Raw genomic sequence first — 25,788 nt, forward strand, 5'->3', positions numbered from 1 at the left:
GATGATAAAAAAGGACTAAAACCAAAACCAAGGAATATGCATGCTCTAAAAAGGTGGACCGAAGGAGGAAATATGCTAAGTAATCTTTGGAACATGTAAACTAGTCTGGGGGAAAGTTTATTATGCATAAGGATCTATGAATATGCAGCAGGCTGATGAAAAGGTATTAAGTGCTATCTCCAAAGATGAGTGCCAAGATGCACCCGGCCACAATAATGTTCACGCTGTGGCCCTTGTCTCCTACTGTCCTTTATTAAACTTTTTCAATTTTCACAGGAGACTGAACGTGTTTTTCACAATCAGGAGGAATTCCTTCACAGAAATGATGGTGAGACAGTGGAACAGGCTGCCCAGGAGGCGGTGGAGTCACCATCCCTGGAAATGCTTAGGGAAAATCTGGACATGGCACTCAGGGCCGTGGTCTGACAGGGCAGTACTCAGTCACTGGGTGATCCCAGAGGTCTTTTCCAACCTAACGGAAAAAGTTGGGAAAGGTTCCGTGATTCTGATTTCTCTCTCTATGCACTTCAGTCTAGCAGTTAAACCGCGAGAGGCGCCACGGACATAAACCACACGCACACTCGCTGCCTTCTCCGCTTTGATCCCGACTGTCCGTTTTGGTGTCTGTATATTCTGGTTCCCGCCCTTTAACTCCTCTTTCCTCGCCGCCGGGCCCCGGCTCAAACCAACCCTCACGGAGCCGCCTCCCCTCACGGCGCTTCCCGCCGAAACCCGCGCGCCTCGCGCGCGCACTCTGCCCCCGTTGCTATGCGCGATGACGCATCCCCGCTCTGCTTTTTCTCATTGGCCGCTCCGCCGGCGGCGGCGCGGCGCGGCGGGCGATTGGCTGGGAGCGGGCCCGCGCGGGGCACGGCGGGGCGGCAATGGCGGCCATCGGGGTGCACCTGGGCGCCACCTGTGCGTGCGCCGCCGTGTACAAGGTGAGGGCCGCGCCCGCTCGGGGGCCCGGGCAGCGCCTCTGCCGCTCGGGGAGCCGGCTGTGCCGCTCCGGGGGCCCCCTCGGCCGTGAAGCCCCCCAGGCTCACGGCTGTGCTCCATCTCTCTCTCTGTCTCCCCTCAGGATGGCCGCGCCGATGTGGTCGCCAACGACGCCGGGGACAGGGTGACTCCCGCGGTGGTGGCGTTCTCGGAGAGCGAGGAGGTGAGGCTGCCGCTCCGCTGTGGGGAGCAGCAGGGGAGGCGGTGTCTGTCTGCTACTCAGGTTTTCATTTTTTTGTTGTCCTTTATTTTTCATTCAGGTTGTTGGCTTAGCTGCGAAGCAAAGTAGGATAAGAAATATTTCAAACACTGTGGTGAAAGTAAAGCAGATCCTTGGGCGAAGGTAGGAGAATGGGCGTGACAGGGGCGGTGACAAATTCGGAATTCACAAAGTGACTGGGTTGGAGGACTCCTTAAAGACCATGGAGTCCAAGCCATGCCCCAACACCTCAACTAAACCACGGCACCGAGTGCCACATCCAGTCTTTTCTTAAACACATCCAGGGATGGTGACTGCACCCATTTTTTCCCATTTAAAGTTGGTTTAACGTCTCAGCACTAATGCTGAAGGCATCTCTTAAAAAAAAAAAAATCATTCTGTTATCATAGAGTCACTGAAGGGTTTTGTTTGGAAGGGATTTTAATGATCACCTCCCTCCCAACCCCCCTGCCAGGGCAGGGACACCTCCCCCTAGACCAGGGTGGTACTGTGAGCTTCTCAGCCTGTCTGTTCTTCCAGCAGCAAAGAGGTGGTGCTGCAAATAAAAAAGTAGAGAAGAAAAACTCTATGTTAGGTCTGAACTTATCTGTGAAAATCAAGTTGTGAAATACAGTAACCAGTTGCATGTATGCTTTTCATACATACTTAAGTTTCTCAACTGTGATTTTTTGTCACCTGATTGCTTTTCTGTAAAATCCACTGTGGTTTTGTTTGCATGAAACTTTGCTTCTATTGCAATAGTGGAACTCCTGGCTAGTGCCTGCTGTGATTCCTGTTAGAGGAGCTGTGATAATTTGCAATTAGAGTGACAGTAGAACTAAACCTCTTGGGTTGGAGTTAACATCAGAGATGTGACAAAACTTTTTAGTGATGACCCAGCTGTGTGTTACAGCCCTTTCACTGACAGGAGCTGACAAGGTTTTCCCCCTTCTGTATTTCTCAGCACTTCACAGAAAGCTTTTATAAATGTTCATGGGGGATAGCAGATTAAAACAATGTGCTGGGTTTTGGTTTTCCTTTTCCATAATTATTAGGTATTTTTTCAATTGTAAGTTTTAGGAAAGGAGAATGAAAAATGTCACCCAGAACTGCTGGGTTTTCTTCTACACTATAAATGTATCTGTAGAATGAAGACAGGAATTTTTGGTTCAAGTATAGCTTGATGTGTTGGAGATGTTAAAAGAATTTCAGCAAGATGCATTTGTGCAATTAACCTTGAATGTACGATTTATTTTGTTATTTTGAATTTTTATGGACAGCTCTGGTGACCCTCAGGCAAAGAAATACATTGCAGAAAGCAAATGCTCTGTGAGTATGATGATTTATATAATTTTATATAGATGTATGTATAAATTTATATAAAATTTCCTTGTTATTGTTTGGGCCACACCATCTCTGTGTTCTGTAGTGATCAGCTCTCACCATGGGATGTCCCTTATATGCTGTGTGGAATGTTTCTGTTTTTATCCACTAGATAATCATGTTCTGGATGCTGCCAGCATAATATAGTTAGTTCCAACAAAAAATTATTTATCTCTTTACCATCCTCCAAACAGATGAATCCTAATATATTTAGGTAGTAGCATTGTGGTTTTTCTTATGGCTGGTGGAAGATACTCAAGTTGCAGCACCTTGTGATTAACATCTTTACCCAGCTGATTTAATCCCAGTATTTAATTTAAATAATACTGTCCTTGTTGCTTGAAAATTTTGCAAAACAGGAGAAAAATTACTCTGGAAAGTGAATTCATAACAAAAGAGTGAGTTTTCCCCTGGGTTTTGACTGTTGATATTGGTGTGGTTTTATAAATGGCTGGGATTTTTCTTATGGAATATAACCAGGATATTTTTGTTCCAAACATTGCTTTCGTACTCAGGAAATTTAATAGAAAGGGAAAGTCTTGACTCTTTAAATTCTTAAATGTCCCTGTTGTGTCTGTCATTTGCTAAGGGTCTTTGATATGCATGTAGAAATATTTATTCCCTTGTAGTAGAATGCTAAGGCAGGGAGTGTTTACACAGTGCAGTGCTTTTTACTTTAAACAGAGCCTAAATTAAACATTACTTTCTGTTATTAACCAAATTACTGGCTGACAAAGATGTGTTGGTTTTGCTTACAGATAGTTGAGAAGAATGGGAAACTTCAGTTTGAAATAGATAACAAACTTATTAACCCAGAAGATGTGGCAAAACTAATTTTCAGTAAAATGAAAGGTATCTAATAATTCATTTCATTGGCATGATTTAGCTTTTCAAGCTGTCCTTTTATTTTTAAGATGTCATTTATTTTTTTGTTGCTTGCTTTTACTCACCATGCTCTACCTGTGTTTCTAAACAGAGACTGCCCAGTCTGCTTTGGGTTCAGATGTGAATGATGTTGTTGTCACTGTACCATTTGATTTTGGAGAGAATCAGAAAAATGCCCTTGGGTAAGAGCACTGTGGTTTTTCTCTTATTTTATGTGCCTAAAGCAGATGGACTGGAAGATCAGCAGTGGGAATTCTGCTGTTGGACTTCAACTTGTGACCATCAGTCAAGATATTGGGGTGTTATTTAAACTTGGGAAATATTAAAGCAAGAGATTTAATCATGAGTGGAGAAACTTTTAATGGGAATTTGCTGATGTGACCAAAAGGAAATTCTGAATCACTGAAGTGAGGGTAAATTTCAATTTCATCAAGGACAGAACCTCACTTCAGGTCAGGATCTCCAGTGACCCTTTGAGATGCAAATAGTTTCTCACCCTCCTCCATAATTTCCCTCCCTGCCCTCCATACTCCCCAGAGTGGTGCTGCATGGCCTCTTGAGGTCTGTTTTGTCAGAGTGCAGATTTGGAATACATACCAGTTTTCTTCTTGGAAATTCTGTTTGGAAACACTTTTGCTTGAGCAGTTCCTCAGTAGGAAAACATAAGCATGCTTAAAGCTGAGCATAAATGGCAGCATCTGTTTTTGCTTTCTGATATGTAGAAGCCCTTATATTTAACTGTCATGAAAGAAATAAATAAAGCACATCTGAGTGTTTCTCAGAAAACAGGAGCTGGAGATTTGCAGTGTCCATTTTGAAGCATTCCATTGCTCTGGTATAGCTTCAAAGTGGAGGAAACAACTTGTGGGGTATTCCCAGGGTTACTGAAGTTTCAAGAAAACATGTAAGTTAAATGTTGCAAGTGGGGCATGGTAAATTAATTTTGTTACCTGTTGAAATAATGTATCAAGGAGCTTTAAGACCACGCCTGAAGATAAGTTACCAAGTTTGATTTAGGGTGGGGTGTAGTTGTAGGGTGTTTTGCAGTTTTTATGGGCTATGTGGTCTGATAAACCAGTTTTATTTGACAGTGAGCACACAGCAGATGCAATTCTTTGAAGAACACAGTAGCAACTGACCTCCTTGGTACTTTTCCAGTCACTCAGTTTTGTTAATATCGTGCTATAAACAAGGTCTGATTAGGTGGCACGTGTAGTTCAGGTGAAATCTTAGTAGTTTGTGACTACAGTGAGATCATTACAGTAAAATGAAATGCTGTTATGGCTCATTGCAGGGAAGCAGCTGCAGCTGCTGGCTTCAATGTTATGAGATTAATTCATGAACCATCTGCAGCTCTCCTTGCTTATGGAATTGGCCAAGATTCACCCACTGGGAAAAGGTAAAATCCTAATATTTTATTTCTTTTTAAGCTGCTGTACTTAAATCCTGAGAAATATTAAGTGAGGGAATGCCATGTTGCCTTAGCATGAGGCTTGTTTTGCTTTTTTCTCTCAATCAAGACAGTAAGCATTTAGAAATTGTAACTTTGTAGTGTATTAAATCCCTTTGCTTTGGTCTTTATATTTTGAGAATTGTCTTTAAAGATTTGGACGCAGTTTCCAACTTTCTGTTTAGTAAGCTGAGTGGCTTGAAGAAAAATGCATTCCTTTTTGAACATATTTTAGCATAGCTTGTTTTAATTGTGGGAGATGGGATCATTTTACATGGGCTGGAAGAACTCAAGCAGAGCTCCTGGGTTCAGTAGGTGCACCTGGTTGTCTTTATGGATATATAGATAATTCACTTTCAAAATACTAAAGACTGCTGTCGGTTTGAACTTTTTTTTGTTCTTCTTGTGTGGTGTTTCTTTACCATTCCCATACACTTCTTGTCTGATTAAAACCTTCAATACATGGTGGTAATCTTTTGGCAATGTGTCAAAATTAATGCTACTTTTAACATTTTTTTTCTTGTGGCAGCAATGTGTTGGTTTATAAACTGGGTGGAACATCACTTTCTATCACAGTCATAGAAGTAAACAGTGGAATATATCGTGTGCTTGCTACAAACACAGATGACAGCATTGGTGGAGTTTGCTTCACAGAAGCTCTAGCACAACACTTAGCTTCTGAATTTCAGAGGTAAGATTTGAATTCCAACCATGTTGCTGTTAGGACAGGATCTTCATTGTGTGGTGCTTGCTTAAAAAAAAAAAACATCTGGCAGAATCTCTGTTAGTGAAAGTAAAAGTCATCATCAAGTAAAGATGATGCTGAAGGAGCAGTCTGTTATTTGGGGTCAAGGAGGAAGACTGGGAAATGCCTGAGTTTGGGTGGATGTTGCCTTAAGTTGGTGTTAAACTATAAGGGCTCAGCTGTGGACTCTGTTTTGTCAAGATGCGTGCAAACTTTCAGTAGTGGCATTGTAGTTAAAACTAAAATGTTTACAGATAAAAAGTGCAAGAGCTCTGACCTGTTTTTCCTTTCAGAAAGTTACCAGTCAAATTCCTGCCTCTTTAAACTGGAATTTTTTTTTTTTTTTTTTTTTAAATACAGGTCTTGTAAACATGATATTAGAGGAAATCCCAGAGCCATGATGAAGTTAATGAACAGTGCTGATATTGCAAAACACTCTTTATCAACCCTGGGAAGTGCAAACTGTTTTGTAGATTCATTGTATGATGGATTGGATTTTGATTGCAATGTGTCCAGGTAAGGCAGGTCTTGAAGCTACTGAAATCTTTCTAGGTGGTATTATGGATGTTCATTCAGCAAGCTTTGATTTCTGTTTATTTTAGAGAAGGAAGTAAGATTGAAGGCAAACCTGCTGTTTCACGTTGATGGTTCTGTTATGCTGCAATCTGTAATGGTCAGGGCAGTGACAGTAACAGTGTTTCCATGATGGTTAGAAAATGAAGTGTCCATCTTCAGAGTCTGGTTGTTGATTGGAGGGAGTAGATACTGTAATGAATCAAGGTTGCTATTTCCTTCCCCTTATTGTTTTTGTTCCACTTTCCTTAAAGAAAAGATGGCTTGTGGACTCTTCACTTAAATGAGATCCAGAATGGTAGGAGGAGTTCTGGAAGTTTTGATGTTGCTTCTCAGTGAGAGCTGGAGTAGAAAGACATTTTCTGTCTTTTTGTTCCTACTGCTGTGTCCTACTCAGTCTCTTTTCCCTTGGGATGATCTCTTACTGAGATTTTTAGTTCACTTTGATTGCTCTTCTAGGCAGCAGCAGCTTTAGCAAAATGAAACAGACTTTTCCATTCCAGAACTCCAGCAGTTGGAGCTGATCAAATAAGGCACAGCATGTTTAAAAGTGTGAGAAGCAATACTGTATAAATGGAGTCAGCTCCATTTGGATCAGGATGCCAATCCTGTGGATCAGTGTTGCAGACTTGGATTTGTTGTATTCATGCAGAGTAGAACTTCCTTTGCAGGCTTGAAAGAGATAAAAGCAAGCACAAGTTTGTTTGTTTGCTTAATCTGCTCCCTGTGTGAAAATCAGTACACAGCATGATTTGCCTCTAAAAATTAAGTCCTTGTATTCATTTTAAAGATCATGAAGCAGTTCCAGAATTTTTCTTTATTTTTTAGCATGAGTCAAGACAGTAATACTGGCGTTGTCAAGACAACAATACTGGTTTATTTCCTCTGGAGTACATTGAAAAATGAATGTGCATTCATGTAGGTGTTCATGATAGAGCTAATAGCACAGATACTTCCACAACAACGAAATTACTTGAAGATTAATGATGAAAATATGACTTTTTTTTTTTAAATCCCTTAGTACCAGCTGGAGAACTAAAGTATATTCTAAAAATTATTGTTCTTCCTATTCAGATACTTGTCTCTAATGGATGGCATGATTGTTTTTGAATGTTTTATTTTTCTCTTTTAGGGCCAGGTTTGAACTTATCTGTTCCTCACTTTTTAGTAAATGTGTAGAAGCAATTAAAAAGCTCTTGCAGCAAGTTGGATTTACAGCAGACGATATTAATAAGGTAATAATAGAAATCATGTGTCTGTAGGACACTTTCACAGGAACAATGCTTATGGGGCCTGTTTTCCTTGCAGACTGAGATTATTTCATGATATATTTAAGCTGTTTTGATTGGGATCCAACAAAGTCTATAGATTCAGGATCTTTAGAACTGCTGTATTGGCTTTCATTTCAGGTATTTGAAGTTAAGTATAAGCTAGAGTCACATTCAGTTTGTGTGTTTTTACTGCTGCATATTGAGTAGGTGGGGAGGATTTGTCTCCATTTGGTGTTTTTGTGTAACTGCCCAAATTCAAGCTGAGGAGTACCTTCCTTAAGTTCAGTCTCTGGGCTTTGTTGTGCCTTCACTGAACTTTGGACTGCTGCCACTTCTGAAGAAAGGCAAAGTTTTGACTTAAAGTTGAACAGATCACTAAGTGTTCACTTGGTGCTTGTGCTGCTCCTTGTTGGCTTAAAAACTACAGGAGGTGCCAAACCAGAGAGTGCTTTAATCCCAAAGATGGTGGGCAAGCCAGCAGACAGCAGTTTAATTCATGTCTCTCTTGTCTTGGTGTAAGAGAGGAAATTCATCTCACCCCCTTTGTATCTGTGCTTGGCAAATGGTGCTGCATTTGTTGCTGACAGCTTGGGCTCATCAGGTCTGCAGCTGAAGCTGCCTGGTGCTTTCAATGACATTTGATGCTGTTTCAGACTTGTAATTAGTGTTTGTTGTGTCACATCTCAGTTTTTCTGATGGATAATGAAGTACCCAGGCCACTGTTCAAAGAATGGCTTTTGTTTTCTGGTGGCAGTGGTTTTTACGTGGCCTTTCCCGCTCTCAGGCTTTAATGCTTTGGTGGAGGGCAGTGGAACACTTGAAATGTAAAAACAAATAAATTCAGAGTTGTAAATTAGGTTTATGTTTTACATAAGGAAAAGTGGGAGTTAGCTTTGTTTCCAGATCTGTCTGGTTTCAACAAAGTCTCTGTAATAAGACTTGGCTTTATGGATAAACCTGACTTGCTCCTTCCTAAAGGTGCATGATGGAAGAGTGGGTGGCAAGCAGCACAAGTTACAGCATGGGGAAATTTTAGATTCCAGGAAAGGAATGTATGAGGGAAATCAGATGCTGAATTAAGGGCCTTACAGACCTGTGGAATACAGTATCTGTAGAGGAAGGGTCCTGAGCAGCCTGTTGTAACTGTGCCTGGTCTGGCCAGGAGGTTGCACTAGATCACCTCTGGAAGTCCCTTTGAACCTCATGTTCTTTTTATGACGAATTTTTCAATTTTCAAGGTGGTGTTTTATTCAGGTGATTCTTCCTGTAAGAGAAACTTCTCAAAGACATAATATGTCCTTTAATTTCAGAAGCAAAAGTATCAAGTCAGCTGAAGATTACGTCAATTTTTATTTCAACAACTGCAGATGATAAAATATACCAGAGCAGTTTGCATTTTTGCACAGCAGGGTGTGACCTGTTTTATTTCACAGACTAAAGATTTGAAATTATTATGGTGTGTTTTCCAGGTAGTTCTTTGTGGTGGGTCTGCTCGAATCCCCAAGCTACAGCAGCTGATCAAAGATATTTTCCCAACTGTGGAATTACTGAATTCAATTCCTCCAGATGAAGTGATTCCCATTGGAGCAGCCATAGAGGCAGGAATTCTCCTAGGGAAAGAGAACACCTTGTTAGAAGAAGATGCACTCATTGAGTGTTCTGCCAAAGATATTCTTCTTAAGGTAAGGCTAAAATTAGAATATTAGAAAATGTTACTGCTGTAGTGAATTTATAGCACTGATTGTGTGATTGATGCTAGAGAAGCAGCATTGGTTTATTATTACTTCTACAGATTCGCTGTAGGTCAGCAGTACATGGTAACTTAGTTTATTGACAAAAAATTGACAGGAAAAACTGATTTTAAGGGGAGATAGGAAAAATACAATCTATGTTGTAATAGCTGGATTTCTCATTTGTAGGAATGTCAGGGTTTTTACTTGCTGGGATGGTAAATGTGACAGAGGGAATGAAGCTTGGACTTCTTTTCTTGTGGGGCATTGTTGTAACACTTCCAGCTCAATGAAGCACTTAAAGAAAAACATGAACTATATTCTTTTTTTCTTTTTTAAGGGAGTAGACGAGTCAGGGGCTGACAAATTCACAGTGCTATTTCCATCAGGGACACCACTGCCAGCTCGAAGGCAGCACACCCTGCATGCTCCTGGAAACATTTCCTCTGTGTGCCTTGAGCTGTACGAGTCTCTGGGGAAGAGTCCCATGAATGAAGAAGAGAAATTTGCACAGGTGAGTATGTGCACACCCCTGTGCAGTTTTAACAGCAGCCACTTGGAAAAAAATGGAAACCAATTCCACCAATACCAAAATTTGTTGTTAGAAAATTACAGTGACATGCATTTCTTTGGTATTGGTCTTTTAAATATTCTTCTGGACATGCAAAATATTGAACTACTTTGTAAAGTACTGAAGTTTCCCTTTTGAATTCCTAAATGGCTGACAGGATTTGACACGTGGCACTACTGTAATAAGATCACCTGGGAGGAGAGATCTTTACCAGTTGTTCCAGTCATACACAGATCCTTAAACATTTTAAAAATAAAACTGATGAAGGAAATGGTATAGCTAATGTGTTGATTACTTTTTGATCTTCCTAGATTGGACCGGATCTTGTTATTAAATATTGAATTTTATTTATCACAGTGCTAAGATTAAATGATTCTGTCAAGTGAGGGTTTAAAGTTGTTTAGGAATCAATTTACAGAGAGAACACAGCTTTTTTGAAACAGGTAATTATGTGCTTTGCTTGGAAAGCATCAGGGAAGGGGCAGATGTGTCTGAAATTGATGGAATATTTAAGAAGATGGTTATTCTACCTTAATCTGCCCAAATATCTTTAGAGGGGGAAGGGATGTTACCTAATAATTACAATACTGCTTCTAAAGGGTGCTGTGGGAATGGTAGGTACTTCATCTACCTCAGGGATAAATCCTGAGCCAAAACACAAAAACAGTAGTGCAAACAGCTAAAATGCATGAATTTTCACATCTTACCTGTTGTGTCACTTCCCTTGAACTGCTGCACAAGAACTTGAAGAACCTACTATAATCAAACTTCGATTTTTTTTTTTTTTGTTAATAGATTGTACTCCAGGATTTAGATAAAAAGGAGGATGGCCTACATGATATATTAACTGTTCTCACAATGAAAAGGTACCCAAAACACTTGTTCTGCTGTTTACCCTCCTATGTCACACTTCTGACAGTATCTGCTCCTTTTACAGAGTATTTAATTTTTCTTTTTTTTTTGAGAAATTTCAGCATTTCTTTGGTCATAGTGCTGTACAGTCCTAGCAGGGGTAAATTCTGTAGAAATATGGGTTTTCTGCAGTACTTTTGGTGCTGTCATTGTTTGATTCTTAAAGAAACAAAGATTAATACAATTGTGTAGATTATTTTTAGCAACTCCTGAACCGTTGATCAGTTTGATCATGCATGAGAGCAGTCAGGATCTCAGACTTCTTGTCGAAATGGATTGGGTAGGTTTGCTGAGTGCCCACACTCTTGGGAAAAACTGAAGGAGGTTTTGTCTTTTTTAGTTATGAAGGATTGTAGAATTTACAGTGGCTCTGTCCTTTCAGAGGCAGGGTTGTTAAACAGAGAAACAGTGCCACAGGACATTTCTACTTGCTATTTAAGTTTCAAAATACTTCATTTTGTTATGTTAGCTATCAGGTGCATTAATGCCTGTTAATAGACCTCACCTAAAATGCCTGGTTTGTCATACAGAGATTTATACTGGGTATTGATAAGTAAAACATTTTGGGGGTTATAGATGCAACTCTCATGCAGAAAAACTTCATTATTTGGAAGGAGATTTAAGGAATATTTAGGTGTAAAAGGCAGAGGAAGTTTAGTAGAGAACATCTATTTGTACCTAAATTTATTTTTTGTGACTGTATGCCTAGCTGAAGTAGGGCTCAATATTGTTTCTAAAGTCTTGGATTTTGACAATTAAGGTTTTCTTTGTTGAAGGAGATCCTTGGAATTAAAAGATTACTTACACTACAAAAGACAAGTTCTCATGCTGTGACAAGACATGTTTATCAATCCACTGCTGTTACTCAGTTCTCACAAGGAATATTTTGAATAATATTACCACATATTCTATTTAAAAACCTGTACAAAATAAATTCAGTTGCAATATTTAAATGTGTTCTTAGATCTATTCCAGCATATGTACAGAAGATAGATGCTTTAAGGGCAAGAAGTGCATATAAAAGCAATGACTAAATTAAACTTAATTTCATAAACAAATTACATCTGTGTTGAAGCATGTTTATCCCTGGATATTTTGATGCTCATCTATCATCCTTTGATCTGTGTGAAGAAAGTTGTTTATCCTCTCTGGCACATGCAGTAACATAGTAAGTGTTGTGTTGAGGTAATCCTAAACATAACTCTCTCTTTTGTCTAGGGATGGGTCCTTGCACGTCACCTGCACAGATCAAGATACTGGAAAGTGTGAAGTCATCACTGTTGAAGTGGCATCATAGGCCATTTTGAAAGGCAACATTTTTCTAACTTGATTTTTGTCTCTTACTGGCTTTTCTGCCAAAACAGTGACTCTCTGATGTCTCTCATGATTCTTAGAGGACTGTAATAAACTAAAGCAAAATGCCACCAAGTTATTTTGCCACCAAGTCTGTTTAGAGTGTGGTGTGAAACATTAGTCAAGACATGTGAACAGCAGATCGTTGAATTATCAGCACTTGGTTTACAAAATGCAAAGCACAAATGCCTGTGGTTCAGCAACAAGCATATTATATAGTTTGAAGATTTTTCTTGACTAATCAGGTCTTGTACCCATTCAGCCAGTGCATCTGTGGCTTCAGTAGTATAGCTTTGAACCAGTGAGAAAGAGACTGGTGAAAATCCACTCTCTGGTAATTATACTGGAATCCTGTGTGATTGATATTGCCCAAAACCATAAAGGTGGAGCCCATTTGCACTGGCCTCTTGAGCAGGAGAACTTTTTTTCAAGAGTTTTTTTTCTGTAAAATGATTTTGTCATATTACCTGAGAAGTGTAAGTGTGCTTATTTATATGTTATTAAAAAATACATTTTTTTATGCAGATCCTGATAATCTCCATTATGTGTGGTACTGTTTTAAATCTGTATTGTCATACATTTGTGTGGGTATAAGCTGGCAGGTTTTTTTCAATAACGAGGTGGAGCAGGCAAGTGTGGTTATGGAATACAAGGGTCTCAGCCTAAAGGGCAGTTAAGGGACAACAGCTCCATGCTTTACAACCGTGTGTTACCTTGTAAAACACTGAAAGTGCCACAGGAGAGCCTCAAGAATTAGAGAACACAGATGTGTCTGGTTTGAAGGGGGCTGTAGGTATTCCATGGGGTTGTAAGAGGGGCTTGTAACCCATTGAGGGTTGTGAGGTATTCCATACCTGCCTGAAAGGAGCAGGGGGCTGTAACCATTGAGGGTTGTGAGGTATTCCATACCTCATGAAAGGAGCAGGGGGCTGTAACCATTGAGGGTTGTGAGGTATTCCATACCTCATGAAAGGGGCAGGGGGCTGTAACCATTGAGGGTTGTGAGGTATTCCATACCTCATGAAAGGAGCAGGGGGCTGTAACCATTGAGGGTTGTGAGGTATTCCATACCTCATGAAAGGAGCCTCCCTGTCAGTGGTTGCCCGGGAGAAAGCCCGGCAGGATCAGAGGCTGCTGACAAAGCTGTGACAGGGGAGGTGTGGGTGGGACAGCGGGAGGAATTTCTTCACATTAAAGGTGATTAGACATTGGAATGGGCTGCCCATGGAGGTGAAGTGTTTAATTAAAAAGCCAGGGGTGTTTAAGCCTGGACGTGGCACTCGGTGCCATGGTCTCGTTGCCAGGGTCGTGTTTGGTCATAGGTTGGACTTTATGATCTCCGCGGCCTTTTCTAAACTAATCGATTCTGTGCTTCTGTCGAAGCTACATAAATAGTAAACACCGCATCTGAGGAGTGAGGTGTAATGACGGTGTAACTTTCCCCCCTCCCAAGAACGGCCGGGACCATTTCTCCGAGGCTCTTTTCAGCTCTGCAGCTGAGGGACGCGGGAAAGACGCTGCCTCGCGCTTCCCCCGCCTGTCTCAGGGCTCTGTAAGAACAAAAGCAAAATGGCTTTAAGCCCGTCCCGCTCCCTCCTGGCTCCGTCCCTCCGCGGGCCCCTCACGGCAGAGGCGGGAAAGGGGAGCGCGGGCGGAGCCGCGCGCGCGCCCGGGCCGCCCTCTGCGCCCCGCCCCCTTCCGGCGAGGGGCGGAGCCGGTGCTGCCCGAGCGCGGCCCCTCCCCCCCCAACATGGAGGGCTGGCGAGGAGGTGAGGGGGCAGCGGGCTGGGGCCGGGGCTCGGCTGCCGCCCGGGCGCTGCGGGGCCGCGACGGACCGGGGGGGAAAGGACGGGTGGGGAAGCTCCCGCTCGCTTCCGGCGCTGGGAGCCGCTACCGGCCCCTGTCGCCCGGCTCTGTCAGGACCGTCCCCACCGCCCCTGCCCGCAGACCCCCGGCGGGCGGGGAGGGAAGGGCCGGGGGCGCTGCCCGCTTCCCTGAGGGCGCTGCCGGGGGGAGCTGTGGGGGGAGGGCGGGAGGTGCCTGGGGTAAACCTGGGGTGAACCTGGGGCGGAGGGTGGGACGCGGGCAGAGGGGCTGGGTCCCGGTGCGGCCGCGGGAAAGGCTCCGCCGCCCCTCCCGAGCTCGGTGAGCTGCGCCGGGCCCGGGCCGGGCGGGAGAGCCCCGGGGGAGGCGGGCACGGCCCCGCAGGCGGCGGCTCCCGCTCTGGACTCCATCCAGCCCCTCCATCCCGGTGTCTCCCGGGCGCTGGCGCCCTGCGGAGCGTCTGGTCCCGCTGAGTCCGCCTGGCTGACACTCGCGGTCCTTCCGGACGAGGAATGTAGGTCTCTATCTCTCCGTCCAGTCACCATGGTTGCATCGCAAGTGCTCAGTTGCGCCTGACTACAGAAATTTGGCGGTCTTGTTAAAGAATGGAGGTTTGCTGCTTGCCGTAATTCAGATCTGCGATGCGGTAATTGTAGAAAAATTGCTGGTGCTCAGTGTATCTTTCACCTGTGGAAGTCTCTGCCCTCTTTAGACTACGTACTGTACAGAATGAAGGTGCAGGGAGGGAATCGCTAACGTGTTTCACTTAACCCGTTAGAGAAGGGTTGAGTTGGAGACGCTGCACTTGTACAAGAGACTCGTGGACTGCTGTAACAGATGGTAATGTGGGGACTCTGGGATGAGGCATAATTATTTCAATTTCGCCGAGACATTAAATAGGATTCTTTACCAATTTTCTTATTGTAGCCTGGTATGTGCCATGTCTAGCTTCACTTGAGACCCTCCAAGAATTATGTAGGAAGGAAAATCTCACATGTAAATCCATTGGAATCACCAACAGGAGTCTAAAGAGTTATGAGGTGGAATATTTGTGTGACTACAAGGTAGAAGAGGTAAGAGAAACACAGACCAATTTGATCACTCTTTCGGCTGAAATTTGGAAGCAAGCCAAAGGTAGTTTTGCTTGTAATAAAGCAGCAGACAGTGAGGACAAAGGTTTTGCTGGCGTCAAATTAAATATATTTTAAACTTTGAACTGTAAACAGAAAGTGGTGTAAACTGCTACTTTCAGTATGTGGAAGGAAGATCTTTTCCTGAAATTACAGACATTTAGAATATGAAATGTTTCACTTTTGTGTATCTGATGCTGATGTTTTAGGGTGGTGGCTCAGTATAAATTATGATTCCTCTCCTTTATTTGCAGACAAACATGTCTGTTTCTCTCTTGATTCTTTTAGTCTATTTGATGAAGAATTAGGGCCATGTGCTGCAAATGGATTCTTGTGAAATTCAGTCTCAGGATTTGTCCTTGTTACAGTTATTTGTCCTTTTTAAATAAGTGCAAAATGTATGCTGCTTCATTATATTACACTTATCAAATTAATTAGTGTTCTGGGAGGATGGTTGATATGACCAATAGTGGGTTTTAGACTTTTTTTTGCTACATTTTGCATTTTTTTTGTTCTGTGATATGACTGCATTCTGCTTGTGCATACGAGTCATACAGGGAGTTGGCATAACTCACACCTGCCTTGACAAACTACCCTCCTCCTCCAGGAGTGCTGTCAGCAATCAGAGTTCATCCCAGCTTTTGATTTCTTTGCCCCTAGAGACAGTTTGTAAAGTATTTAAAGTCATGCTATAAGTTAATTTCCAGACAATCTGATTTTTCTCTTTATCCCCAGTTGTAATTTTTATGGAGACATCAAGGCCTTCTGCCCTGTGTGCTCATCCTTAAGTCCAGAGCTCTTGTGTTTATCTGTGTTGTTCTGTGATGCTGGATTTCAGCAACATGAGCTCTGGCTAAATCTGTATCTGTTTCTGTATTTCAAGGGCAAAGCATACTATCTTGTGAAATGGAAAGGATGGCCAGAGTCTTCAAATACCTGGGAACCTCAGAAACATCTGAACTGCCCTCTTCTTATTCAGAACTTTCTTAGAGACAAGAATGAATACTTGTCTCGGGGGAGAGGAGGCAAAGCAATGAAACTGAGAAACCACGTTAAAACTTTGAAACCTGCAATTGCAGATTATATTGTAAAGAAGGCTAAACAAAGAATAGCTCTGCAGAGGTGGAAAGAAGAACTCAACAGGAAGAAGAATCACAAAGCAATGATTCTGGTAGAAAACACCGTGGATCTTGAAGGCCCTCCTTTAGACTTCTACTACATCAATGAGTATAAACCTGCTCCAGGAATAAATGTGCTCAATGGAATAACAACTGGCTGTGAATGTGCTGACTGCCCTGCTGAGAAGTGCTGTCCAAAGGAGGCTGGGTTTATTTTGGCTTACAATAAACGTAAGAAATTGAAAATCCAGCCTGGCTTGCCCATCTATGAGTGCAATTCATATTGTAGGTGTGGGCCTGACTGCCCCAACAGGATTGTGCAGAAAGGGACCCCATATTCCCTCTGCATCTTCAGAACCAACAACGGCCGTGGCTGGGGAGTAAAAACCCTCCAGAAAATTAAAACCAACAGTTTTGTGATGGAGTATGTTGGAGAGGTAGGTATGTATTTATCTCATAGAGGTGAATTACATACAATCAAGGACATGTTAGATAAAATCTGAATGAGCTTTCTCTCAGTTTTCACACTTCTTGACTTCTTCATCCAGAGGGTGGTCAGACACTGGAACAGACTCTCCAGGGAGGTGATCATGGCAACACGGCTGACAGAGTTCATGGAGTGTTTGGACAATAAGGCACATGGTGTGATTCCTGGGGATGTCCTGGGCAGGGCCAGGACTTGGTGATCCTTGTGGGACTCAGGATACTCTGCAATTTTACTATATTATAGATCAGTCTGATTTTGAGTAGAAAGATAAAGGGACATTCAAGTCAACAGCAAAATTACGTTGTCTAGAACATTTCTTCATTCCAGAGCAGTTGTAAAAGGTCAAAAGTAAAGAGAATATTTATCTCATGTGGCACTAAAGAATTATTTTAGATACATGCCCTAATAGTATTTCTAAAGGCAAATCCTTGATTTCTTTCATGGCAATCATATTCTTCATTCTTCCCTGATCATCTTTTTTGTAGTTTTTTGCCATTCCCAAAGCACGGCTGTTTTCAAACTCCCTGCACAGACTTTCAGTCCCTTTTTTTGTTTTGTCTGCACTTCTGTAGTATTTCCAACCGTATTTATTGCTTCTGATTAACAACAAGAATAAGATTCATAGTGTGGACATTATCTGCTTATTCAATCTCATAATATGTCAAAGAGAACTTTTATGTTATAAAATACAGGCCTTGAGCTACTCTTGAGATTTTGTATTGCCCTGTGTTTATGTGTTCCAGCCTCTGCTCTGTTCCAGGGCTCTTCGTACCAGCAGTTCCTGGCAGCGTCTCTGTTACAGTGTGTTTCATTTCTACCACAAATCTGCCTTGCTACTATGTTGACTCAAAGTATTTCCTTCTGTCCCTTTGTACAATATTTATGTTCTTAGGTAGATTTCCTCCATGCTTCCTGCCCCAAAGCTTCTTCTCATGTTCATCCATTTCCTTTAAAAATACAAAAGGTCATATACTCCATTCACTGAAAGATGATTATGTAATTTTGTTGCTTAAAGAAAAGCAACATTTCACCTGAATCTATCTAATATCTGCTGCTGAGTTCTCAAATCTCATCTGCCATATTTTAGAGGGATTTGTTGTCCAATTCCATCACATTTTGCATGTCTCTTGCTGCAAAATTATGATTTCTTTGCTGGATCTGCACAACAGAATGTGTTTAATGTGATGGGCTGCAGATGAAGTTGTTTTAGCTGTTTTGTCTGTCGACAGTGACACACTTGCCTAATTGAATGGATTGAGCTTTGTGAAGTGATGTGTGAGCTGCAGTGAATAGGATCTTTCATTGCAGTCAAAAATAGCAGGAGGAGATGCTTCTGGGAAGAGAGGAAATGAATATCGGGCTGTAAATGTGGCTGGGTTTTAAAGACTGATACCTGTTGATCATCTTTGCAAAGGGAAAAGGTTGAATCTTGGTTTTATGTGAAGTAAACGAGGCTTTCTGGATCTAATGGGAAAAGTGTGTATATAGAAACTTCAGGTAAAACCAGTTGATTGTATTGTCATCATCAAAATTATTAGTAGAGGGTGCTGATATGTTTTTTTATTCCCAGAGATAAGGTAGTGCTGTGTATCAGCTGTAGACAAATTGCACCCAGAGAAGCCTCAATCAAAAATAATTAGTTCAGCTGTATGTACTCTTACATATTCTTCATTCATTAGATGGAATGCTATTTCAACATCAAAAACTTATTGTGGTATTTTTTTGCTAAGTATTTTTCTAACTTGATTGTGATTTTTGTTTTGATTTAGTAATAATTAATAATATGATGCAGGTTTCCTTATTCCTTTTTTATTTCTTTTTTTAGGTGATTACAAGTGAGGAAGCAGAGAGGCGAGGCCAGTTCTATGACAACCAGGGAAATACATACTTGTTTGATTTGGACTATGACTCAGATGAATTTACAGTAGATGCAGCTCGATATGGAAATGTGTCCCACTTTGTGAACCACAGTGTAAGACTTTGTTTTGTGTACTAATAATTTGGAGAGTTATCCTAATTGTGCTAGAAATGTCTTTTAATGTAAACATTTCCTTACTGTATTGACAGTTTTTTCTGGAGTAGTTTGCTTCATGCCAGCACAATCCAGTTAATCAGATGATATAAAAATAGAACAGAATACTGGGCTTTACTTGGATTGAGATTGCCTACAAAAATCTGGGAGAGATGCTGCCTGAAGTGAACATCCTATAGGGCTGGAGTTTTCACTGAGTCAGCTGGTTCTAGACAACCAAAATAGGGTTGGCTTGGGTGTGTTTTTTCTGAGTACCTGAAATCCTTAACATGTGACAGTTCCTTATGAAATTAGCCAGGAATCAGACATGACAGGAATCGATGTGTTATTTTGTAGCTGGGCAGCATGGAATGTTACTCTGAATTTCATCCTGCAAACTTGGTATAGGAAAAAAGAGAAAATTAATGTGCTTTCTTAGGTATCTACAGCACAGAAATATATTTTTTCCTCCTAATCTAAATCTCTTGCCAGAGAACTCAAAAGTAAATTTTAACAAGCAGTTTTTGTAGTGTTTTGTTGAAGTTCAACTGAAGTACCTAAAGCAAGAAAGCTGAGCTGCATTTGTAAGGATTCCTGAATGAAAAATTATAATTTCTTACTAATCCTATGTTTGTGAGGTATGCAGTCAGTATTCTACAAATACAGAAAATTCATGTCTTCAGGTCTGTGAGATGATGATACTTGTATTTCCTGCAGGCTTGCCAGGGAGAGGGATGAAGAAGAGTTAGATACAGACAGTTGCTCTTCGCTTTCACAAATGGGAGTGTAAATTTAGATGTCTGCAACTTCAATTCTGATTCTTTAATGTGTGATATATTTCACTCTTAACAAAAAAGCATTCAGTATTTAACAGTCTCAGGGACTACTGACTTCTGACACTTAATCCAGACAAAATGAGGAAGTGGTTTCTAGTTCTAGCTTAGTGACCTTCACCCTCCTTCTAGCACCCAGACCATGGCAGGGAATTCAGAAGCCAAGCAGGTTTGCAGTTTACAGTAGAAATTCATGCATAGTATGAAGATGTTATCTCTGGCCTGGAAGCAGTGCTTAAACATCCCTACAGAGCAGTGAGTTTGTGAGGCTTGAAACACTAGGTTTTTTTTAGTTTTCTTTCAACTTTAATTCTTTTTATGGGTTTTGTTGGTAATACTAGCCTCTGAATGTAGCTCTAATTATTTTGTCACCATTTTTGTTGTCACCTTTGAAGGTGCCATTTTTTTAATAGGTTGTTGCATATTAGGTAGTCTGCACATTGTGCAAAGTTGCCTTCCTGGAAGGACTTGAATCTGAGCTTCGAATGTTCTCCTGGAGCATTATTTCAATTTGTTGATCTCAGAAGATAACTTAATTGCAGACTTCTGTCACTGAGACAAGAACCCATTCTTTCTTTGCTGTGACCTTGGCTTACTTAAACACTTCAGTGATATTAAGTGTCAATTGTTCTAAGCAGAAACTGCATTCATTTTTGCTTACAGTGTGATCCAAATCTTCAAGTCTTCAATGTGTTCATTGATAACCTCGACTTGCGTCTTCCTCGAATAGCGCTGTTCTCTACCCGAACCATCAAGGCTGGAGAAGAGCTAACCTTTGACTATCAGATGAAAGGTCTGCACATTTTAACGTGGTTTTTGTGGAAGTTTTGGGGTGCTGGTGGGTTTTACTGCAGCCTGAATGATGGCTGCAGTAACATAGCTCTGGCTTTCAGAGCAGTCATTGCTCATGACATGTAGTGCAGAGAGGAGCACACCCAGAAGCTTTTGCCTGCATCTCTAGTGCATTGCTTCCCTCAGTGCTCCTGGCACATCAGGGATTGTGGTTGGATTGTCTGGTGAAGCAAATGATTTTGAAGCTTTGTCCCAGGAATGCTCAAAGGAATGGTCAGGCTGCTCTTAAACAGAGCTTTCCTTTATTCAAATCAGCATTTCAGGTAAACTACTTTCTAGGTAGTCTGCTAGTGATAGTTACTAAGATAGATACTAGGGCAGTTGTAACAGCTCAGCAGCATGAGGCACCATAGGTTGTCTTTGAGTTCTGGTGTCCTGTAGGCCTCAGTTGTGGATGTAGGTCCTATGGAACAGCTGTTTCAGATGGGATAGAGTTAATTTCTTCTCCATAGCTGGTACAGTGCTGTGGTTTAGACTCAGTATGAGAATAGTGTTGATAATTCACTAATGTTTTCTTAAATCAAGAACTTTTTTGTGTCTCATGCTTTACCAGTGAGGAGGTACTCAAAAAAATGTAAGAAAAAAAATCTGATAGGAAGCATAGACAGATGAACTGGTCAAAGAGGTATTCCACGCCAGAGAATGTCATGCCCAGTGTAAAAACTGGGGAGATATCCAGAAAGGGCTGATCAGAGTTCAGGGATGGCCTCTGAGCATCAATAAGCCAAAGGTAAGCAATTTCATGTGCATCACTCAAGTTTGGTTTTTTCTTTTATTATTACTACTAATAATCAGCATCAGCACAAATCAGAATATCGTAATTATTACAATATTTTACTGCTTCAATTATTAAACTGTTCTTATCTCAACCTAAAAGTTTTACTTTTGGATCCCCTCCCTGCTCTGCTGGGGTGGAAGTGAGCAAGTGGCTGCGTGGTGTTTCATTGCTATCTGGGCTTAAAACACCGCTCTGCCAAATTGATCTTGAGTCTTAAAACTCCTCTTTCTGTTTGTGACACTAACATTGAAGGGCCTTGAAGGCCAGCTGCACTCTCAGCTGATCCATGTGGATATCTGGGGGTTACAAGGGTTGGGTCTGAGTTTGGGATTCCGATGTGTATGCCAGGTGTTGTACATGTAGCTGTAACAAGGGTGTCAGTAGACTCTGAGTCCAGCTTCACACACAGCTCTTTGAACTGGGCTGTTAGAAGGCCTTTAGAAGCTGTTTGAGTACTGGGCATGATCTTGGTCTGTCTTTTAGAACTTTCTTACTTGTGTTCATCTGTGTTGCAGGTTCAATAGATCTGACTTCAGACTCTGCTGAAGGTCTTAGCCCATCCAAAAAGAGCATCAGAACTGTCTGTAAATGTGGAGCCATGTGTTGCAGAGGTTATCTCAACTGAGTTTGGGTATCCAAAGTCACAAATATTTTGTTCTTTTTTTAATGTGCTTTTAAGAAGACTCTTCTTTCACACATATATTCATGTATTCTTACATCTAATCTAAATAAGGATGATGAAACAAGGTATTGTGTTGGTAATTGAAATGGCATTGGCCAAAGAAAGAAATTGTATTGTTTCAAGCCAATACAGAACTGCTAATGGGGATTAGAGATTAATTTTTCTGGAGCAATTGTTTAGGAAGCCGTAAAATGTCTGCAAAGAAAACTAAAATGTACCTTGATTTCCATATTCCTAGAATCATGGAATAAGCTGGATTGGAAGGGACCCTCAAAGGTCATTGTGTCCAACTCCTAGTCCTGCACAGGACATCCCCAAGAGTCACCCCTTGTGCCTGAGGGCAGTGTCCAAACACTTCTTGAACTCTGTCAGGCTCGGTGGTGTGACCACTGCCCTGGGGAGCCTCTTCCAGTGCCCAACCACCTTCTGCCTGAAGAACCTTTTCCTAATATCCAATCCAATCCTCCTGTGACTGAGCTTCAAGTTACGTGTTTTCTATACCTTGAGAAGTCAGGAGGCATTTGATTTGAATTCTAAATCTTAGTTGAACAGTTTTTTTTCTTTTTTTTTTGTTATATAAAGAAAAGCTTGAAGATCTTAGCAATAACATTTGTGGCACCATGGTGAGGGATTAAGGAGAGCCAGTGTGTAAATAAAGGTTCACAGGAGTGCAAATTGTAAAATGTCCACGGAATTCCATGCAAAGGAAGTAATTGCAGAAAAAAAATTAGAGAGGCCAAAGCTGAATTAAAATTTAACCTGGCCACTTCTTTAAAGGATAATAAAAAATATTTTTATAAATATGTTAATAGCAAAAGGAGGGGCAAGGAAAACCTCCATTCTTTGTTGGACATAGTGAGAGAATATGGTCACCAAAGATGAGGACAAGGCTGAGGTACTTAACACCTTTTTTGCCTCAGTTTTCAACATTAAGACAGTCGTTCTGTCCTCAGGACAACTGGCCTCCTGAGCTGGAGTCCCCCTGTAATCCAGGAGGAAGCAGTTAGAGGCTTGCTGAATCACTTAGACGCTCATGAGTCCATGGGATCCATGCTAGGGTGATGAGAGAGCTGGCAGATGAGCTCACCAAACCACTCCATCATGTACCTGGAGAAAAGGAGGCTCAGGGCTGACTTTATCTCTCTCTACAACTCCCTGACAGGAAGGTGTAGCTGGGTGAGGGTCAGCTCCCAGGGATCCAGCAACAGGACAAGGAGAGAGACATAGTCTCAATGTGTGCTGGGGGGTGTGGTTAGGTTGGACATGAGGAAAAATTTCTTCAGAGAAGGGCTGATTGGACACTGGAATGGGCTGCTCAGAGAGGAGCATCCTGAAGGTGTTTAAAAAAAGAGTGGACGTGACATTCAGTGCCATGGTCTGGTTGACAAGATGGTGTTTGGTCATAGGTTGGACTCGATGATCGCAAAAGCCTTTTCCAGCCTAATTGATTCTGTGATTCTGTAATTAGTATTAACAGATCCCAAGTGTAAAACTTGAACTTCTTAGCTAATGTTATGTAGAATATTTTCAGTTATGCTCTGATTTTTAGTTAGGATTCTATAGGAGGACTGCAGTTCCACAGAGCATTTGTAAATATGGAATTGTCAGAAGTAACATTTGCCGTTTGTTTTCATTACAGAAATTTGGCAGTTGTGGCTGAAACAAGTTGCTGGCTGCAGTTTGGAAATAGATAGCAAAAGGTTAAGGAGGGCAGCCCATTGTCGAACAAAGCCAGTGCATTGTGGAGATATGCTCTGTTATCTGTTAGGTGCAAAAGAGCCCTGGGATTGATGTATATTCACAACTGGTTTTGGTTAAATTTTTATGTACCATGTCTTTTTTACCTAGCGACAGACTTCTAAGATACTAGGCCTGTATTTTCTGGTTGCAAAAATGTTAACTTCAGTGAAGTTAGACTAGGGGTGAGTATACCCATTTGCTGTACACATTTGTAAGATGTTCTTGAATGTAAAGGCTGAAAAATGTGGTGTTCTTCAGCTGCTTGAGCCATCTTTTTTTTTTCCCTGATCATCTTAAAGTTGTCTCAATCTATTCATAACATATGCTAAGTTTTGCTTGGCTTCAGAACCACTGAAGAGCAGTTGAGGTGGGTGATGAGTGGAGTTACAGCCAAGGTCCATGCTCTAGGGATGATCCACATGCTTTTTTCTCATGGACTGAGCTTGTAAAACTTGCATATTGCTTACCAGTCATGTAAATGTTGACAGGGTCAGGCAGAATAATGTTGCTCCATAAATGGATGCTCCATAGCTGGATGCTGGCTATGTATCATAGGTCAGCTAGTTACCTTTATAAGGTGCACAGCTGTTGGCTCAGGTGAATGAAGTCAAGTACCTAGCATGTAACTGTTTACTTAATTTGTTAGAAAATGCCTTAAATTCCATGTTGATTATTAGCACTTCAAAAAGAGCATTTCAAGGTTGTTTCTTAAGAAGCACAGTTGCATTTGTACTGAAGATCTGGCTCTTTGGTAGCAAATGACATTTTATATGCTACTAGCCAAAACCAGTTTTACACTTTTGGTGAAGAGCATGGGCTGCTGGAAATGCTGTGTGAGTTTTGTAATCTACAATGCAGAGATACACATTGAAATAGAGACTTTATATTGCTTAATGAATAGGAGGAAGTTTGCTTAGATTTAAAAGTATTTGATGTGATCAGGCTCACCTGTATCCACAGTAAATGCTGAATCTTGTCAGTTTTTATCATGCCAATCTCTAATGATTTTTTCTTTTAATTTAAAGTTTTAAGTGGAATGTGGAGCTTAATGTCAACAAACTCTAGATGATCTTGCATCGTTTGGAGTCATTATTGCTTTCCCTTGCATGTAGCTCAGATGAGCAGTGCATTCCATGTGGATGGAATCTGCAGTCTCTGGCTCCCTGATCCGCCGCAGCCTGCGCTGTCCCTGCAGGAGGGAGCAGCTGCAGCAAGAGATGGATTCCTTCCTGCAGCCTGTGCCACGGGCACGGGGCAGGCCCCAGGCTCTGTCTCTCCCCATGCCCAGTTTGATTTAAATATTGCAAATAGATTCATTTTAGAAGGTAACAGTTGTGGCAGTTGTACTGGAGTGTGGTGTCTGCCTTTTCCAGAGGCAGAGAATGTGATCACCAGCACTGGACTAACGCTGTTGTTTGTTAAGGATATGTGTGTTATCTTCTGCCATAAATAAAGAACTGTTAATTTATGTTCTGTGAGGTAGCAGTATTTTGTATTTATTTGAAGGAAACCCACAGATCTACTTTCCAACATAAGAGCCTTGAACAGTATTTTATATTTACATATTCACAGTGTGTTTGGATTGCAGTCAGTGAATTAGCTTAATGGGACACTGTGTCACTTTTAAAATGCCTTTTACTGGTTTTTTGAGTTTGGCAGAAAATTGCCGAACTGGAAATGGAGAAAGAGGTGTTTTCAATTTCTTAGGGAAGCTAAACCAGCCCAGCTTCTGCCTTTGTTTTGCTTTGTGGTCCGTTGGCTTTGTCATGGTCACCAATTCAGTCCTGTGTATGCACTTCTTGGGGGCTGGTAACCTGTGGCCTGCCCTCCAGCTGCTCTTTTTTTGTTGGTTCTATTTTCTGTAGCAAAACTAAAGCTGCAAGATCACCTGTAAGAAGAGCTATTGTTTATTTATTTAATCTCCAAGTTAAGTCAATCTTTTGGTTATTATTAATGTATGTTTTAGGAACTGTATTAGAATATGCAGTTTGTAAGCTCAGGAACATTTTCTTTTCATACTGTGTCATCTCTAGTATTGCTGTCTTCCTATAGTTTTTGATAAAATAAATTAAATTTAGTTTTTCCCTTGTTGTTGTCATTTTTAAAAAATAAATTAGCCTGTTAAAATTAGTTGTAGCACTAGAATTTGCTTTAAGACTGTAACTTCTTAATTCCTGACTTGTACCCAAATTTTCTAGGATTGTAAGGATTCCAGCAGAGGGACCATGAGGAAGTGATGTGTTTTCAGTTTAGGTCTGGTGA

The 25,788-nt window shown here is 41.3% G+C and overlaps 2 protein-coding genes and 1 long non-coding RNA gene across 6 annotated transcripts; 2 read left to right on the forward strand and 1 right to left on the reverse strand.

Moving 5' to 3' along the window:
- The first annotated feature begins 821 nt into the window (after window positions 1-821).
- On the forward strand, window positions 822-12,595 carry HSPA14 (heat shock protein family A (Hsp70) member 14). Of its 2 annotated transcripts, none has more exons than XR_010363348.1 (14): window positions 822-941; window positions 1,082-1,162; window positions 1,260-1,342; window positions 2,479-2,527; window positions 3,340-3,433; window positions 3,558-3,648; window positions 4,761-4,865; window positions 5,446-5,607; window positions 6,022-6,177; window positions 7,367-7,469; window positions 8,975-9,187; window positions 9,625-9,749; window positions 10,602-10,672; window positions 11,937-12,595. XR_010363348.1 is itself a non-coding variant. In XM_064421833.1 (14 exons), exons 1-14 carry the CDS (start codon window positions 885-887, stop codon window positions 12,013-12,015), a joined length of 1,518 nt encoding a protein of 505 aa, XP_064277903.1. In that variant the 5' UTR covers window positions 822-884; the 3' UTR covers window positions 12,016-12,595. The 2 variants fall into 2 exon arrangements, 1 of the variants encoding a protein (XP_064277903.1); XM_064421833.1 differs by having other exon boundaries at window positions 9,576-9,749.
- LOC135301597 (uncharacterized) lies at window positions 8,837-13,707 on the reverse strand. Of its 2 annotated transcripts, none has more exons than XR_010363351.1 (2): window positions 12,926-13,707; window positions 8,837-9,115 (listed from the first exon to the last, which is right to left on the reverse strand). It is a non-coding gene; the product is annotated as an uncharacterized LOC135301597 (long non-coding RNA). The 2 variants fall into 2 exon arrangements; XR_010363350.1 differs by lacking the exon at window positions 12,926-13,707 and adding an exon at window positions 12,785-12,919.
- Window positions 13,708-13,744: 37 nt separating this feature from the next.
- SUV39H2 (SUV39H2 histone lysine methyltransferase) lies at window positions 13,745-25,609 on the forward strand. 2 transcript variants are annotated; one of them, XR_010363349.1, is made up of 7 exons: window positions 13,745-13,840; window positions 14,823-14,968; window positions 15,909-16,580; window positions 18,456-18,602; window positions 20,138-20,267; window positions 20,880-21,056; window positions 21,620-25,609. XR_010363349.1 is itself a non-coding variant. In XM_064421834.1 (6 exons), the coding sequence occupies exons 1-6, from the start codon at window positions 13,822-13,824 to the stop codon at window positions 21,727-21,729; spliced, it is 1,224 nt and encodes a 407-aa protein (XP_064277904.1). In that variant the 5' UTR covers window positions 13,746-13,821; the 3' UTR covers window positions 21,730-25,609. The 2 variants fall into 2 exon arrangements, 1 of the variants encoding a protein (XP_064277904.1); XM_064421834.1 differs by lacking the exon at window positions 20,880-21,056 and having other exon boundaries at window positions 13,746-13,840.
- Window positions 25,610-25,788: the final 179 nt, after the last annotated feature.

The sequence above is a fragment of the Passer domesticus genome, chromosome 5, assembly GCF_036417665.1.
Source record: "Passer domesticus isolate bPasDom1 chromosome 5, bPasDom1.hap1, whole genome shotgun sequence".
Taxonomy (NCBI): Eukaryota; Metazoa; Chordata; class Aves; order Passeriformes; family Passeridae; genus Passer; species Passer domesticus.